This window comes from Odontesthes bonariensis, chromosome 11, assembly GCF_027942865.1.
Source record: "Odontesthes bonariensis isolate fOdoBon6 chromosome 11, fOdoBon6.hap1, whole genome shotgun sequence".
Classification (NCBI taxonomy): Eukaryota; Metazoa; Chordata; class Actinopteri; order Atheriniformes; family Atherinopsidae; genus Odontesthes; species Odontesthes bonariensis.
In genome coordinates this window covers 11,131,353-11,145,643 of record NC_134516.1, presented here as the reverse complement: position 1 = coordinate 11,145,643, position 14,291 = coordinate 11,131,353, and the positions used below count along the sequence as shown (strand labels likewise).

The window sequence follows — 14,291 nt, the reverse complement described above, 5'->3', positions numbered from 1 at the left end:
CTGTGCACAGGAGGTTTTGAAATTATGCAGGCCGCCATCGCCCATCGATCTGGCCTTGAAGGAGGTTCATTTCTTGGAAGTATTACACAGCAGAGCAGACTTTATATTCAGGGGAGAAGGTCAGAGATTGAGGTGCAGGTGAGTGTGAGCTGCACACGTGTGCGTTCATGTTCAGGCTGATCACTCTTTATGCTGCCAGAAGACACTCTTCCCCCTGTTTCTTGTGTGTAGCCGAGCAGTTATGTTGTCAATGCTGGTCCACTGAGTGGCCTTGCTTCAAGGATTCCGGTAGGCCGCTTGTCATTCTCCATTAGTGTAATTTACAGGTAGAGGCTGCAGTGTTATAGACAGCTGTCAGACCAGAGAAAGGAGGAGGGCGACCATGGGCAGTTTCTGCCTCATCCCGGCCATACACATCTATCTTAATCAGCCAAGCCCTGTTTCGACAGCAGCTTGACCAGTGGGGAAGCAGATTTGCTAATGTACTGTCACAGAGAAGGAGGGGCTGGCAAGGATCTGGCTGGAAGGGGGATCCTTTTTGCTCCTTTTGCATCTTTCTGAATACATTTTCCCAGAGATTGATTTAAATTTTTATACCCGCACAGTTCGAGTCAATACTATGACACCACCAGAATGTGAAATATGGGCAGCCTTGGCAATTTCTGCAGTCTCTGAGGACACTTAATTGGGCCAAATCAAATCTTAAACACATGTGGCAGGTTGGTCTCACAGGTTATATCGTACATTCAATCCCCACAACAGCCCATATGCGCACATGTTAGTAATCTCCTGAGCTTAACCAGATCAGTCTTTCTCTCTAGGTCATTGCATATGGAACGCATGGAATTTACCTATTACGATTTGTGCTTGCAGGGAGGTGAATGTTTAATAGGTTACAGTTATAATGAAAATCAAAATATGGGTTTCAGTCCAAAATGCTTATGTTAATTTGTCCTGGATGCACAAATATAGTTGCTTATAGTAGCTTGATATTTATGCCAAGCCTAATTTGCTTAGACACCGGAGAAATTCATGCTGAATGTATACTTGTATGCTCAGATTTACACCTTCCAATCTCAAAGCTGATCTCTCCAACCTTGAACGCTGGAAAAACTGCACCCCTTGCAGTCTGTGTCACTCTTTCCAGAGGCTCTTTCAGGCTGATGAAACGATGCAAAAGGCTTTGGATGGCTGGTGAATGTGGATTCTCAGTTCAAACATATAATAGAGCTGACTCCGTGTCTGTGAATGGAGATCAAGCTTGTCTGGATGGGGGATTTGGGGACAGCAAAAGCTCGGGGACTCCCCCTCTCTCTGTCTCTCCCCCTCTATCTCCTTATCTGCTATAGCTTTTTAAACACAGAGCTCACCTCTTCTGTCACACAGGGAAGAGATGCCCTCAGTCGCCCTGTCAAAACACGATCTGAGAGGCTCAGCCATTATTTCCATATCAAGGACATGTGTGAAGGCTGTTGCACTGTGTTGACTTGCAAAACACGCGGCCTGTTCTTTTCTTTGTTGTTCTCTTTTTGTTTTGCCTTTTCTCGGTCCTTTTCTTCTGTCATCACCTCCTTCTTTGTTCTCTTATTTTGATCTCTCAATCTCTGCTCATCTGTCTTGTTATCTGTTGTGGATTCTTCTCTCTTTTCCGCTCCATCTTTCGATTCAGTTTTTTCAGTTTTTTCAAATTTTTTTTTCTGTCTAACCTTGGAAGACTATACTACTGTGAAAAAGCCCGCCTGGTGCTGTGAAGCCTTTGAAGAAAGCCCCCAGAAAACACAAACAGCAGAGTCATGTCACTGTTCTAGGCCTTGAACGCTTGGAATCGCCTTCTCTTCTATCCCGGAAGGTCCTCCTCTTTAGCGGTTCAGCAGAAAGATGGGCCGGCTGAGTGTTTCAGCACCACATGATGTGGACAGCTCCCGTGCTTACACGCTCTCCTCTGGTTCTTTACAAGAAGGATTTCAGCATTAGGGGGAGCTGGACAGCTCCCATCGTTCGCAGGCAGGCCTGAAAGATCATCACTCATCCAAGCATTGCAGGCAGACATTGTACATGATATAAGCCTTATGGAACATATGATAGACTACATTGGAATAATGTTTAAAGTTGGCATACATTTCACTTTATTCATTTCATATTTTGCCTATTAGTCCTAAATACCAGCAACCAAGACAATCAGGTTATCAATAAAATCTAAAGTCTACCTTTCATTCCAACAACAAAAGGCATCTGTTCTACTATGATTTTCATGGAGGATAGACCTCAGAAAAGTAAGTCAACTCAAACTCCTCCTTATCAACAAGGAACGTCACAGGAAACAAGCAGAGAGTTGACAGAAAGGCTTGATAAGCACTCTGTTCAACTGTGGTGAGCGGTGTAGCATCTCTGGGTGCACAAGCTCGAGGCAGATGGACTACAACAGCAGAAGAAATGACTGATTCCAATCCTTCTGGCCAAGAACAGAAATCCAAAGCTGTAGTGGGCACAAATTCAGCAAAACCAGACAATTCAGGAAGAAAACAGAACTTGGCTAAAACCCCAGCGCTGCTGCTTAACTTTCGCTCCATTCCTGGATCAGCTGTGTTTTGACGGTCAGGAACTAATAAGTAATTTTGGGTTGTTTGTTTTTCATTTGACTTTTTACCTCGTTGGACCCAACTCGTAAAATGTAGCCAGTGGCCCTGTGCCTTTGAGTGGCTACATGATAAGTAACTGAGTTATTGCGGATAGTTTAAGTGCACATCGCACAGTAGAAGTTAGTTCATTACTGCTGTGAGGAGTTTGTTTATGAGAATGTCCTTGCATACTGATGCTCTCTTGCTAATATGTACAAATTGCCTTAATGAGCCCTCTCTGTGACATTGTGGTTCCCCAAGTATTGCACAGCATATGTAGCTATTCCAGCCATATTTGACTGCCATGTTTCGTGGAAACAAATAAGAAGCTTGTTGTGATGATTCAGGAATGATCAGTTCGGTGAAAGTTGCATTATATGTTTGGTTCATGCATCTGAGTCTAATGATCCTGTTTAACCACTAAACATTTCCTCTCTGATAGCTTCTACATTCGTGGAATATCTATAAGTAGCAGTTTAATTGCTTATAAACCAGCCTTAAATCCAGTTGCTCCTCAGCAAAAGGTTGGGGCATGACAATGCCGTTTCACCTCAGTGTGTTTCAATTATAAAGCGCAACAAATGCAGCATTTTGAATGGCTAATTTGAACATTAAAGCATGCACCCGAGGGTTTGCAGAGCATGTTTATGTTTGAAGACACTGTTTACTTATTCAATACACAGTAATTCCGGGAATGTATTCTAGCTGGAGGCTCAAACGTACTGCTTATTTGTCCAATGAAGCATCCGCATCCTGTCCACTGCGCCACCAGTGAAGCTCATTTGGCAAAAGCACGGTGCATTATTAGCTGGTAAATAAAGTGGTGTGCTGAGTGTTTGTGTGTGAGCGGGCGAGAGCAAGCTCAAGAGAGTGTTGCGGCCCTGAGTCTGTATTGTGTTTAATAGACTTCTCCTCTGCCTCTCCTTTCAGTCCGGTCCAGACTTGTCCTAATGAAACAATAACAGCTACGGCCTGTCACCATCTGCTCTTATTACTGCTCTATAACCACCTCCCCAGGTCACATCCCCGTGCTCTCTTTCAGAACCCTCCCCAAATCCCTCTGTCGATAGAAAGACTTGTTTATCCTGTTATTCGTGCAACAGGAGCCCACTTGTGCAAACAATGTTCTCTGCCCAAAAAACAGGATCACAACAATGGAAGTGACCAAATCTCATACTTGCTGCTATGTTAAATGTAGTCATTAACTGTGATCAGCCATTTAAAGGCCTAACTCTGTGCTTTTACAACTAAGAGCATTAAAGACTTGCTAAACACAGCTAATTAAGTACATATGGGATTCTCGCCACAGGATAGCCTGAATTGATTCCCCGTGGAAACGGACACAATTACAAAAACATATAAAAAGAAGCAAGTAAATAAATATGACCACAAAATATGTTAAACAATATCAACTAGAACCAGTTGCTAAGACCATAATTTATGGAAATGAATCGGCAGAGCTGCGCATGCAAAGCTAATCTATACTGCATGAGAATTGCGCTCATTAGAATTGCAGATGATGAGTAAACACACAGTTATATTCATACATTCATACAGCAGGTCATAGTTCAAGGGAGTCACAAGTAAGTGTTTATTATTTATTCGTGCATTCGAACTAGAAATGCATTTTTATCATGACTGACAATTGGGGAAAAAGAAGTGCCCCAACATGAATGCATTATTATGCACAACACACTTTTTAAAACGTTTTACCAAGTGATACCAAGAAAGAATCATATTTTTATCTTTAGAAAAAAAGAAGAAGAATAATGGGGGGTGGATGATCTATTTTCTAAAAAAAAACATTGTTCGAATCTTTTAAGGCGCTGGCGCCGTATAGCTCAACTGGTTGAACAGGCATCCCTTGTTCAGAGGCTGATGTTCCTCTACGCATGTGTCAGTCTCCCCACTGTCGTATAAAGGGCGCTTGTGCCTGAAAAACCTTTAAGACAATGGGGAACTTAAACTTGGTCTGTGTAGCTGTAGATTCAATCATAAAATTGTTTCACAAAAATGTTTCACAGTGACAATTTGAGACTCAGGTGGCTAAATAAAAGGCTACAATGGTGCTTGTTCAGAACAAGGTGTATTAGTTTTTAAATACACGCTTCAAATTTGTATTAGTCCTCCTGTGTAAGACCTTGGAATTAACAGGGTTTTTTTCTTTTTCAAAAGACTGTGTATAAAAAAAGATTTAAAAAAATCTTATTATGTTTTAAACAGACCCGGAAACCTCCATTTTCCTCCATTCCTAGGTTGCCAGTGTGGGGAGCTCTCCTCCAGGAGTGTGTCCAGAAAAAAAAAAAAACGAGCATCTTACAATTTAAAATCTTTTAAATCTTTACTGCAAAAACTAATGAATTTGTGCAGTGAACGTGTGAAACAGGGCGGGCTGAACTCGCACATGACAATGACACACTTCTTGCTCTTTCCTACTTTCATCTCCCTCTCTTCCCTTTTCGTCCTCTGGTGGAATTTATTGGTCATTTTCCTTCCCCTGCTCCATCCGCTATCTCACTTCCACCGGCGGCACCCTCAGCAGGCTTACACCGCACCTTCGGGCCCAGCCGTAACAATAGCCATTAAACGACATGTCATTGCTGAGCTCCAGGCCATATCATCCATTCTGCCGACTGGCCCTGGCACTGCGATGGCCAGCCCTATTGTGCTGATGGTTTTGTGTGGCTGACTGACTGATAAATGGTCTCATTATATTGTTTGATGGCCATGGTTGAGCTGGGTGATTATACCGCTGATAAACCGTAGCAAACGAGGGCTCCGATAGGCTGATTGCTCAAGACGTCTATTGATCAGAAGCATTGACTATTTGCATGAGTGTGAATGTGTGTGTAGTGTTCAGGCATTGTCATGTGAATGTTAGAGTTTCTCGTGTGGTTGACGAGTGTATGCGTTAATATTTGTGCATGTGCAGGACAAAAAGTTTGCAGGGCATCGCCGTAGTGTTCTGAGATGTTCGCTTCATGTTGCACGGGTGAAATTGTGTGTGCGTGTCTCTGCCTGTGAGTGGCTCGGTTCTTTTCACAGCTCAGTTACAGGTGCCAGTTCCTGCTCTTTATATTTAGGAGGAGAGGCTTTGTTGAGCAGTTAGTGGTGAGCCAGGTGACCAGGCCAGCTGCTGAGATGCTGTTCAGTGTCAGCTGTTACTGGCAGGGAAGCAGCACGGAGCAGGCTTGTCAAAACCATGAACTGGAATTGTTTTGTATGTGCACAGCTGGTGAGCTGCTGCTTTTTGTCAAATGTGACACCAGCCTGTGATTTGCTTAGTGCCAGGCACACGACAGTCCGCGCTGGTTGGTGCCAGTTCTGAAAGAACCTCACCCTCACACCCCTGATTTATTTGTTCATAAATGCATGTCAAAGCCTAACTATAAGGACAAGGCGGTCCTTGTTTTTGGCAGCTTATTTATCTCCTATAAAACCTTTAGAGCAGAACAGTCCCAGCCTGCTCATGTGGCACCCGGAATACCAAAAAGCAAAACATTAAGAATATTCCGTCTTGAAGCAAAAGAATGGCAAGCTTCAATTGTAGCTGTGTGCTCTGGGGAATTTTTCGGAAAATTGCAGTTCTTGTCCCATTGGGCCTTTTTCTGTTAAAAAGATGGGGGTTTTTTTATTAATAAAAAAGGGTCACTGGTGAGGAGATTATCAAAACGTGGTTAACCCTAATCCCTGATAGGGGACATTTTTGTCCACTTGGGGTGTACTTTCTCCTCTAATTTCACACTGGAAATAGTGATACTCATCATATTTGGGCCAGTTGTGCATTTTTGACTATTTTTTCGAATTTCAAACACACATCATATACGATGCAATTTTTCATTGTGTAGAAAAAAAACTCCTTAATTTCTGAAAAGGGACAATTTTGTCCCCTTTTAAAACGACCTAAAAACATATTAATATTTTTTTCCACTTTTTGAGTTTTTGTTTTTAAATCAGACATAGCGAAACAAATTAAAAATCCCTAAAAATGAATGTTGTTGCTGATCATTGACATATCCCAGACCATAATTATCCCTGCTCAACGGGATTTACAAAAAAAGTAGTGATGGCGTTCCAACTGCATGGGATCATATAACGGCATTTCATAGCTTGTTTACTATGTAAAATTAGAGTACTTACAGGATTAAAGAATTTTGCTGGTCTATCTTTCGTATAAAATGGTCAGATTGTGTGTTGCAGGGGCATAGGACATGATTTACGTTTGGAGTTTGTCAAACCTGTGTGCTTGTCAATGCATTTTGCAGCAGTTGGGACAACTTACACTGAAGATTCCATGTTATTCTCTTTTTCGGGTTTATTGTTTTACTAGGGTCTACAAGAATAGGTTTACATGCTTTCACTTCTAAAAAAAAAAAATCAAAAAATTCTCAAACTGTTCACTGCTGCGGCATCTCTCCCGTGTAAAACGTTAAACGCCGTTTCGTGACCTGTTTCTTTAAGACTTCCCCTCATGAAAGGCATAGTCTGTTCTGATTGGCCAGCTGCTCCTTAAATGTGCTGCTTATTCTTTGCTTGAGGCATAGCAAACTCGCCATAAGGTGCAGGCATTAAGCAAATAATTGACACAGTTGTGCAAATATTTATCTTTTATATAAGGAAAGTGTGGCGCTAGAGTGGTGCTGCAGTAGAGGCAGCCTGCTGCAGTAGCTGTGGACATATTAAGATTTAATAATATTTATTGAGATTTCCTTATGTGCATATTTTTCTGTGAAAACCCTTTTTTTATGCATAACCATGACAATGGGAAAGTTGTTTGCATATTGAAGCAGCTAATTGAGCCTTCAAATACTTCCCGGTATAAGACGCCACATCCAGATGAGTTGAAGAGGAAACGCCTAGCATGCGGAGGATGAACAAATTGGAGAAAAAGGAGGAGGAAGTTTATAACATTTCTTCCCTTGGTCATCATGGAAGTGTGACATCATTGGCAGATGAATTAATGAGCCAGGGCCCCTGATGAGGATGCAGCAGGAATAGCAGGAAAGCAATATTATTTTTTTCACCGAGACATGGCTGCAGCAACAACTCTTAACAACTCTACTCAGCTAAATAGGCAGACAGAGACGGCAGACAGAGATTTATTGAGCTGCTGGCTGTGACCTCCTGTCTATGTTGTCCTATGAGAGTTCAGCTGTGTTACCTGCCAATGCTGTGGGTAACATCGTCGGCTGAATTGTAGCCAAGCAACAGAAAACACACCCCGACCTACTGATAGCTATCAATGAAAATAAAAACTTTCACCTCTCTCCCTCTGTTACAATTCAAGTTTCAAATGTTTATCAGCTTATGTTATTCATCATTAAAGGTAATTGAATTGAATTGAATTAAACTGAATTGGAGTTCTGGACTAAGGATGAGACTTTTTAGGCATTTCAGGGGTATCATATTCTGTGGGAGAGTAAGTTTATATTACTCATATATTTAAATGTTATGAAATTTATGATATTTCATCTGAAATGGTGTCTTTGGGTAGACAGTATTCCCCCCCGCCCCAATGCAACATGAATTTGCAGAGGTACATTGTCGTTAATTAATAACATCTCTCCTTCAAACTACATTTAAGACCAGTTAGCTGCTTGAAAAAGAGAGTATTTGAACTGAAATGAATGTCAGAATCTCTGGAGGTTTTTCACTGCGATTGCTGTCGAGAAAGGTGGCAAAACGGCACGATTGTTGAGTATTTGCATGCGCGTGTCTCCTCAGCTGGTGGAACCCTTGACCCCGAGTGGAACGGCCCCCAACCAGGCTCAGCTGCGCATCCTGAAGGAGACGGAGCTGAAGAGGGTCAAGATTCTCGGTTCAGGAGCTTTCGGAACAGTCTACAAGGTCAGCGTGCATCCGTGTTTATGGGACTCTTGTTTGTGCTTGGATGTGATTGACCGCACCAGCTGTCCACGCTTTACGGATAAAACAAAAAGGGAAACATGGAACAGAAACTGCTTTTTGCAAACTCACTTCTCTTAACAAATCGTTAATAGCACCCCAAAATATTTAGGAAAAACCCATCAAATGATCACTGCATTTTCCACCACCAGCATTGATTGATGTACCTTTTTAATTTTGTGCCATATACTATTTCATAAATCTGCATGCAATTTATAGCTACATTATATGACCCATAGCTCTCTGTCTGTAACAGACTATTAAATTTAAGCCTCATGCATCTAATAAATTAGTTAGATGATTGTACTGAAGGTCTTCCGGCTCTCTTCTTCTTTTTTTTTTTTTACCATCAGCATGCACAAACACTATCAGATGTATCAGACCTGCGAAGAAATGCCAGCAGGACAGTTTAAAGGAACCAGCTCTGATCAAAAAGAATCAGGGTCATAGCTGTGTGTGTTTGGGCATGTTTATTGGGGCTCAGAGCGGTGCGTTTATGGTGATTGCCTGTGTGTTTCAGGGCATCTGGGTCCCAGAGGGTGAAACAGTGAAGATCCCAGTTGCTATTAAAATCCTCAACGAGGCCACTGGTCCTAAAGCCAATGTGGAGTTCATGGATGTGAGTATTTATAGCGCAACAATTTGTGTCTATTTGTATTCAAGCCTGTGTGTCTGAGCTGTAAAGCCTTAGTGCTGTCAAAGAGATGGCCGAGGTTGTCACTTTGTGGGATTGCGTGTTTGGCGGTAAATTCTTATGAGAGCAGCATCTCAGTCAGTGCCTGTAATAAAGTGAGCTCCACTGCGCTGTACAGTTAGGTATGTATTGAACAAGACTCTATTAAAAAACAGCACTAGTTTATGAGATATGGCTTTATTGGAATCCAGGAGTGATATAGGGGAGAAGGAGAAGCTGTGGAGTTTTCAACTCTAATCTTTGTCACCTTCCTCAACTTTTCTTTCTTCCCCTCCTGCATCACGTATATTGGATTCCAAGTCTACAATTCCTTTCTTCTAAAGAGATTTTTGCGGAAAGGCAGTTGCTTGTCATTAAGTCACTGTGAATGTCAGACATTTCATCTACCACAAAAAAAAAAAAAGCTGCATAAAATGTAAATACAAACAGTAGGCAGTCAATATTCTTTTGTGACACAAGGAACTCTAGCCTGCATCACTTGGGAACTGAGGAGACAAACTGCTGTGTTTTGAGCTGCTATTTTTGTTTCATTCTAATCCATTATTAGTTGGGTGACAGGTTTGGACTGCAGGCACGTCAGTTCAGCACCCAGACTCTGACCACAGAGCCGTGCTGTCGTGAAATGGGCATTGCGATGTCTGCACTGCTGAAATAGGCAAACTTTTCCCTGCAAAACAGGCTACTGGTTTGGACTGCTGGCAAATCAGGTTAGCAACATTTTACATCGAAACCATGCCATTTTTCACTGTGCAGAAAGGGGATTTTCTTGCTGAACAAAGCAAGGCCTTCCCTCTAAAATCTGTAAGTTATTTCATGAATTGATGGTTCCTTTAAAGATGCACCCCAAATACCAAATATACGGACAATGACCACTACCCAGCTGCCAGTGTTTCTGAGCCCGTGCAGTGACTTTCAAAAAAGAATCATGCCTGTTTATAACCCATTATGAGTTAAAGCTTCGTTTAAATGGCCCATTGCATATTTTCTGGCCCATCTGTGATGTTAAAAGGACCTTAAATATCACCCAGAGCTAAAAGTAAAGAAAAAAGGGGTGTAGTCATGTTTTAGTGTTTATCCAGTAGTTTCATACTTCAAAAAAAATTTTCCACATCATTTTTAGTCACACGTTACAGGTTACGATTTCCATTTATCTTATTAGAGACTGAGGCTAAAAGGTTAGGCTGTTCCAATACTTAAAGGGCACAAGCTGGAACCTCAAGCAACGAGTGAAACCGTTTCAAACGTTTGTGTTTTAAGAATTTTTAGGTTGTTTTTTTTTGTTTGCTTGTTTTTGTCTGGTGTGACAAAAAAGTCTGATGATATATATATATATAGATAGATATATATATAGATAGATAGATAGATATAGATATAGATATAACATACTGGAGAGAAAGGGTAGATACAGTTGGCAAATCTGGCAAATCTTGTTCAACACAGTGCACATTAGATGGCTGTGGCAACACTACTGAGTCAACAAATGACAATGGGCAATCTGGTGCAACTGAAATTCTGAGAAATTTTCATCCATAACCTGCTTACGGCTAACCACAACACACTCTTTTATCGCGTATTTCTCTCCTTTCATTTTTCTTCCCGTCGTAACTTTGCTTTGCTTCTACCCTCTTTCTATCCGTTCTGCCCCGTTTAACTCTTCTTTCCCTCCATCTTTCCTCTTCCCTCTTCTTTTCCTCAACCTCTCTTTCCTTCTTTGTTCCTCCCAGTGGGGGGCTCTGTCCATCCAGAGCCAATATGCTCTGTCTGCTGGCTTGTTAAACAGCAATCTAAAGGCAGGCTCACGCTTTGCCACTGAGAAACTGGCCGCTGGAGTGCCAGCTACAAAACACACTCGCAAAGTCCACACAGACGCACACACTCGTATGCAAAGAGCACTTTCTCTGCAGCAAAAAGCCTCCCGTGGTGGCTTTGGCTTTGCATGTGAGAGATGCATGGTGATTACTTGTGTTGGCAAATATGGGAATCTGATATTTGATATTTGAACTGTATAGGCCTGGTAGTACATTCATTTAGTAGGTTTTGATGCGTGTATACACATGCTGGAACATGCTCCAGATTTGCAGAGCTCTGCCAGTCTATCACCCTGCATTTGTGCATATGTGTCTGTGCAAGGGGAAAGTGAGCAAGGCGTCGAGTCGGCAAAGGCGGGTCAGCCAGCTGTAATGGAGGTCAGCGCTCAGGGAGATGAGAGAGAAACCAAAACACACGCGCGTGTGCACATGCACATGCACGCTCACACACACAAGTCTTTGTATGTTTGCACGGAGAGTAGAAAGCAAGAGCAGGACTTTAGCCCAACATAGTTTACGACTCCCCGAGTCCCTGGGGATAACAGAGCAAGAATAAAAGCGCTCTGTCCCCCTTTTTTCTTCGTCTCTTGATCCCAAGGTGTGAGGCATGCCCAGTGTCGAGGTGGCTGAAAGTGTCAGGTGTGGAAAAGCCTAAGGGGGGGGGCAGGTGGTTTTATTAAGTGAAGATGTAGTTGCACTACTTTAGCCTGGAAGGCTCCGTTTAAATCACTGATGGTACCAAAAGCCTCTCTATGGCCTATGCCTCCGCCCACCTTCCTGTTAAGAATGAATCTACTCACACCACCACTCTCCTTCTGAGCTCATTTTTTTTCAGCATCTGAATTTAAAACGGCACCTCATCCAGCTATCAACTGCCCTGAGGCCGAGCCTGGATATGTACCTCCTCAACCACCTGCTGTATGCAAAGACAGCAACTGAAAGTGTGCGTCCTTGAGTATGTGAGTGTTCCAGAGAGCTGCCAGGAGACTCTGTTGGAGTGCTTGAATGTGAGCAAGCGAGGCAGCAGGAGATGGGAACGACCAATCTGAGTGTTTTCAAGCGACGGAGCCGAGTGCTGCTTCTGCTGCGCGCTGGCCACGAGCACCAGTCGTCGCAATCATAACACTCGATCAGCCCCACACATCCTTCTGCCTGCGAGCCCGCAATAACAATTTCTCCAACGTCGAATCCCAACTGCTCGAACCTCTACGTCCATCTGCTGCAGAGAGAGATGAGAGGGAAGGCAGAAAAGAAAAACCGCGTGTGCGCGCCAAATCAAACAAGAGCTTATGAAATCAAACACTAAGTGAGTTTGTGTTCACCAGCATCGTGGATTAGAAGCCAGCGTGACTCATATTTTGGTGTTCTAATTGTGTCGGTGCAACATTTAAGAACCTCTGTGGGTTACATGCTGAAATATAGATAAAAGGCTGTGTTTGCACAGCTTTGAAGATGGGCTTCTGCAGGATTTTCTCTCACTGTTAGAACACTCTGGACAGATGCGCTGCATGCAGATGTAGTCGTCATCCCACAAGTCTTAATTTATGCATCAAACTCCACCCCCTGACTGAAGTCTTTGGAATACAGCGCACTGTTGTCCATCGATAATAGATGCACAGTCAGAGATATTGAATTCTACTGCATACATGAAACGTAATTCTGCTCACGAAACTAACCTCAGACAGGGGAACTCTGCCATGTGAACCATTGTTGTTCAGTACTTTCCTAATCTTGGACTCTTGAACCTTAACCTCTTAACACACACTGTTCCATGAACGGGATGCTGACGCCATTTTGTTTACAAATTTTTAACTAAATTGATGTCATACGGCATGTACACAAACATATAATTGTAATGCCGCATACCGCTTGAAAGCTGAAACCGTCAGCTATCGTTTGAGCCCAACCACGAAGAACAACACTCTCCACAGCACTAACAGTAGTGTGATCTTCTCTGTATGTGACGCCATGGTATTTGCAACTGAAAACAATGCAATTTACACTTCAGGCATAAACCTGGAAGTGTTACCTTTCCAATGGTACCAAATACATGCATGTATCTACAACCATGTAAGATCTCTGCTACTTTCAAGTTGGGTATGCCAATTTCGCAAATGAAGTTTGAAAAAGGGGGTGTGTTCTAAAGGGTTAATTAGAATCACCAATTAGCCTAGCATGCGTGTTTTTGGATTGCACATGGAGAACATGAAACTATACGTGGAAAGGCAGCAGTCGAGATTCTTCACTGCGGTAAACACTGCCCTGTTGCAACTGTTTGGGAAATAGTAAAATGTCTCGCTTTTAGATTAGATTAGATTAGATTATACTTTATTTATCCCACAACGGGGAAATTCACTTGCCACAGCAGCAACACAGTAGCAATAACAGACATGAACAAGAAATTAAAAAAAAAAAAAAAAAAGAAAAGAAATTTTAAAAAAAGAGAAAAAGCAAGTACTAAAAAGTAAAGTGACCAAAAAGTAAAGTGACCTAGTATAAATAATATTGCACATTATGAAGTTGAAATGAATAAAATATCAAATAAATACGGATAAAGAAAAATCTCTCTGTGAGTGGTGGATTCTCATGGAAAGGCAACAACATGATCAGTTTCAACACGTATGTTTTTCATTGTTCTGTTGTTTCAAAGATTTGCAAGCCATTACATTCTGTTTTTGATTCACATTTTACGCGGCTTTCCATTGTTTTTGGAATTAGGGTTGTATGGTGACTACACCAGAAGTCTCTTCCCAAATATGCCTCTTTAATACATTGGGGGGGGGGAGAAAGATAATTCATAGAAGAGTGCTTACAAGCAAAGATTTCGATGTTCGAACAACAGTGGCTGATAGTAAGTACAAAGAAATGCTTTGGAAAATAGCTCGTTCTTTGTGGTAATAGTGTTTAAGGTAAATGTGAGAAGAAGTGGCATTTAAGCAGAGATCAGAGGAAAAAAGATTCTGATATGTGCATCAGTCCTCTTAGTCCCTTTTTGTCTCTTTATCCCCCATCTCACCCAGGAGGCCCTGATCATGGCCAGCATGGAGCACCCCCACCTGGTGCGTTTGCTGGGCGTCTGCCTGAGCCCCACCATCCAGCTGGTCACCCAGCTCATGCCCCATGGCTGTCTTCTCGACTACGTACACGAACACAAGGACAACATCGGATCACAGCTGCTGCTCAACTGGTGTGTCCAAATTGCTAAGGTAAGAGACTGTAATCAGCAGAAAATTGGACGGCATCTGGTGTCGCTGCAGCATTTGTGTG

At 42.3% G+C, this 14,291-nt stretch overlaps 1 protein-coding gene across 5 annotated transcripts in view; it reads left to right on the top strand.

Moving 5' to 3' along the window:
• Positions 1-14,291, top strand: part of LOC142391622 (receptor tyrosine-protein kinase erbB-4-like) — a 319,136-nt gene that overhangs the window by 257,630 nt on the left and 47,215 nt on the right. For 4 of the 5 annotated variants that reach the window (XM_075477531.1, XM_075477529.1, XM_075477533.1 and 1 more), the window contains exons 18-20: positions 8,343-8,465; positions 9,043-9,141; positions 14,045-14,230. In XM_075477531.1, the coding sequence (XP_075333646.1) occupies positions 8,343-8,465; positions 9,043-9,141; positions 14,045-14,230 (408 nt within the window). The remainder of the gene's footprint in view (positions 1-8,342; positions 8,466-9,042; positions 9,142-14,044; positions 14,231-14,291) is intronic. The other variant, XM_075477530.1, reaches the window with a different exon arrangement.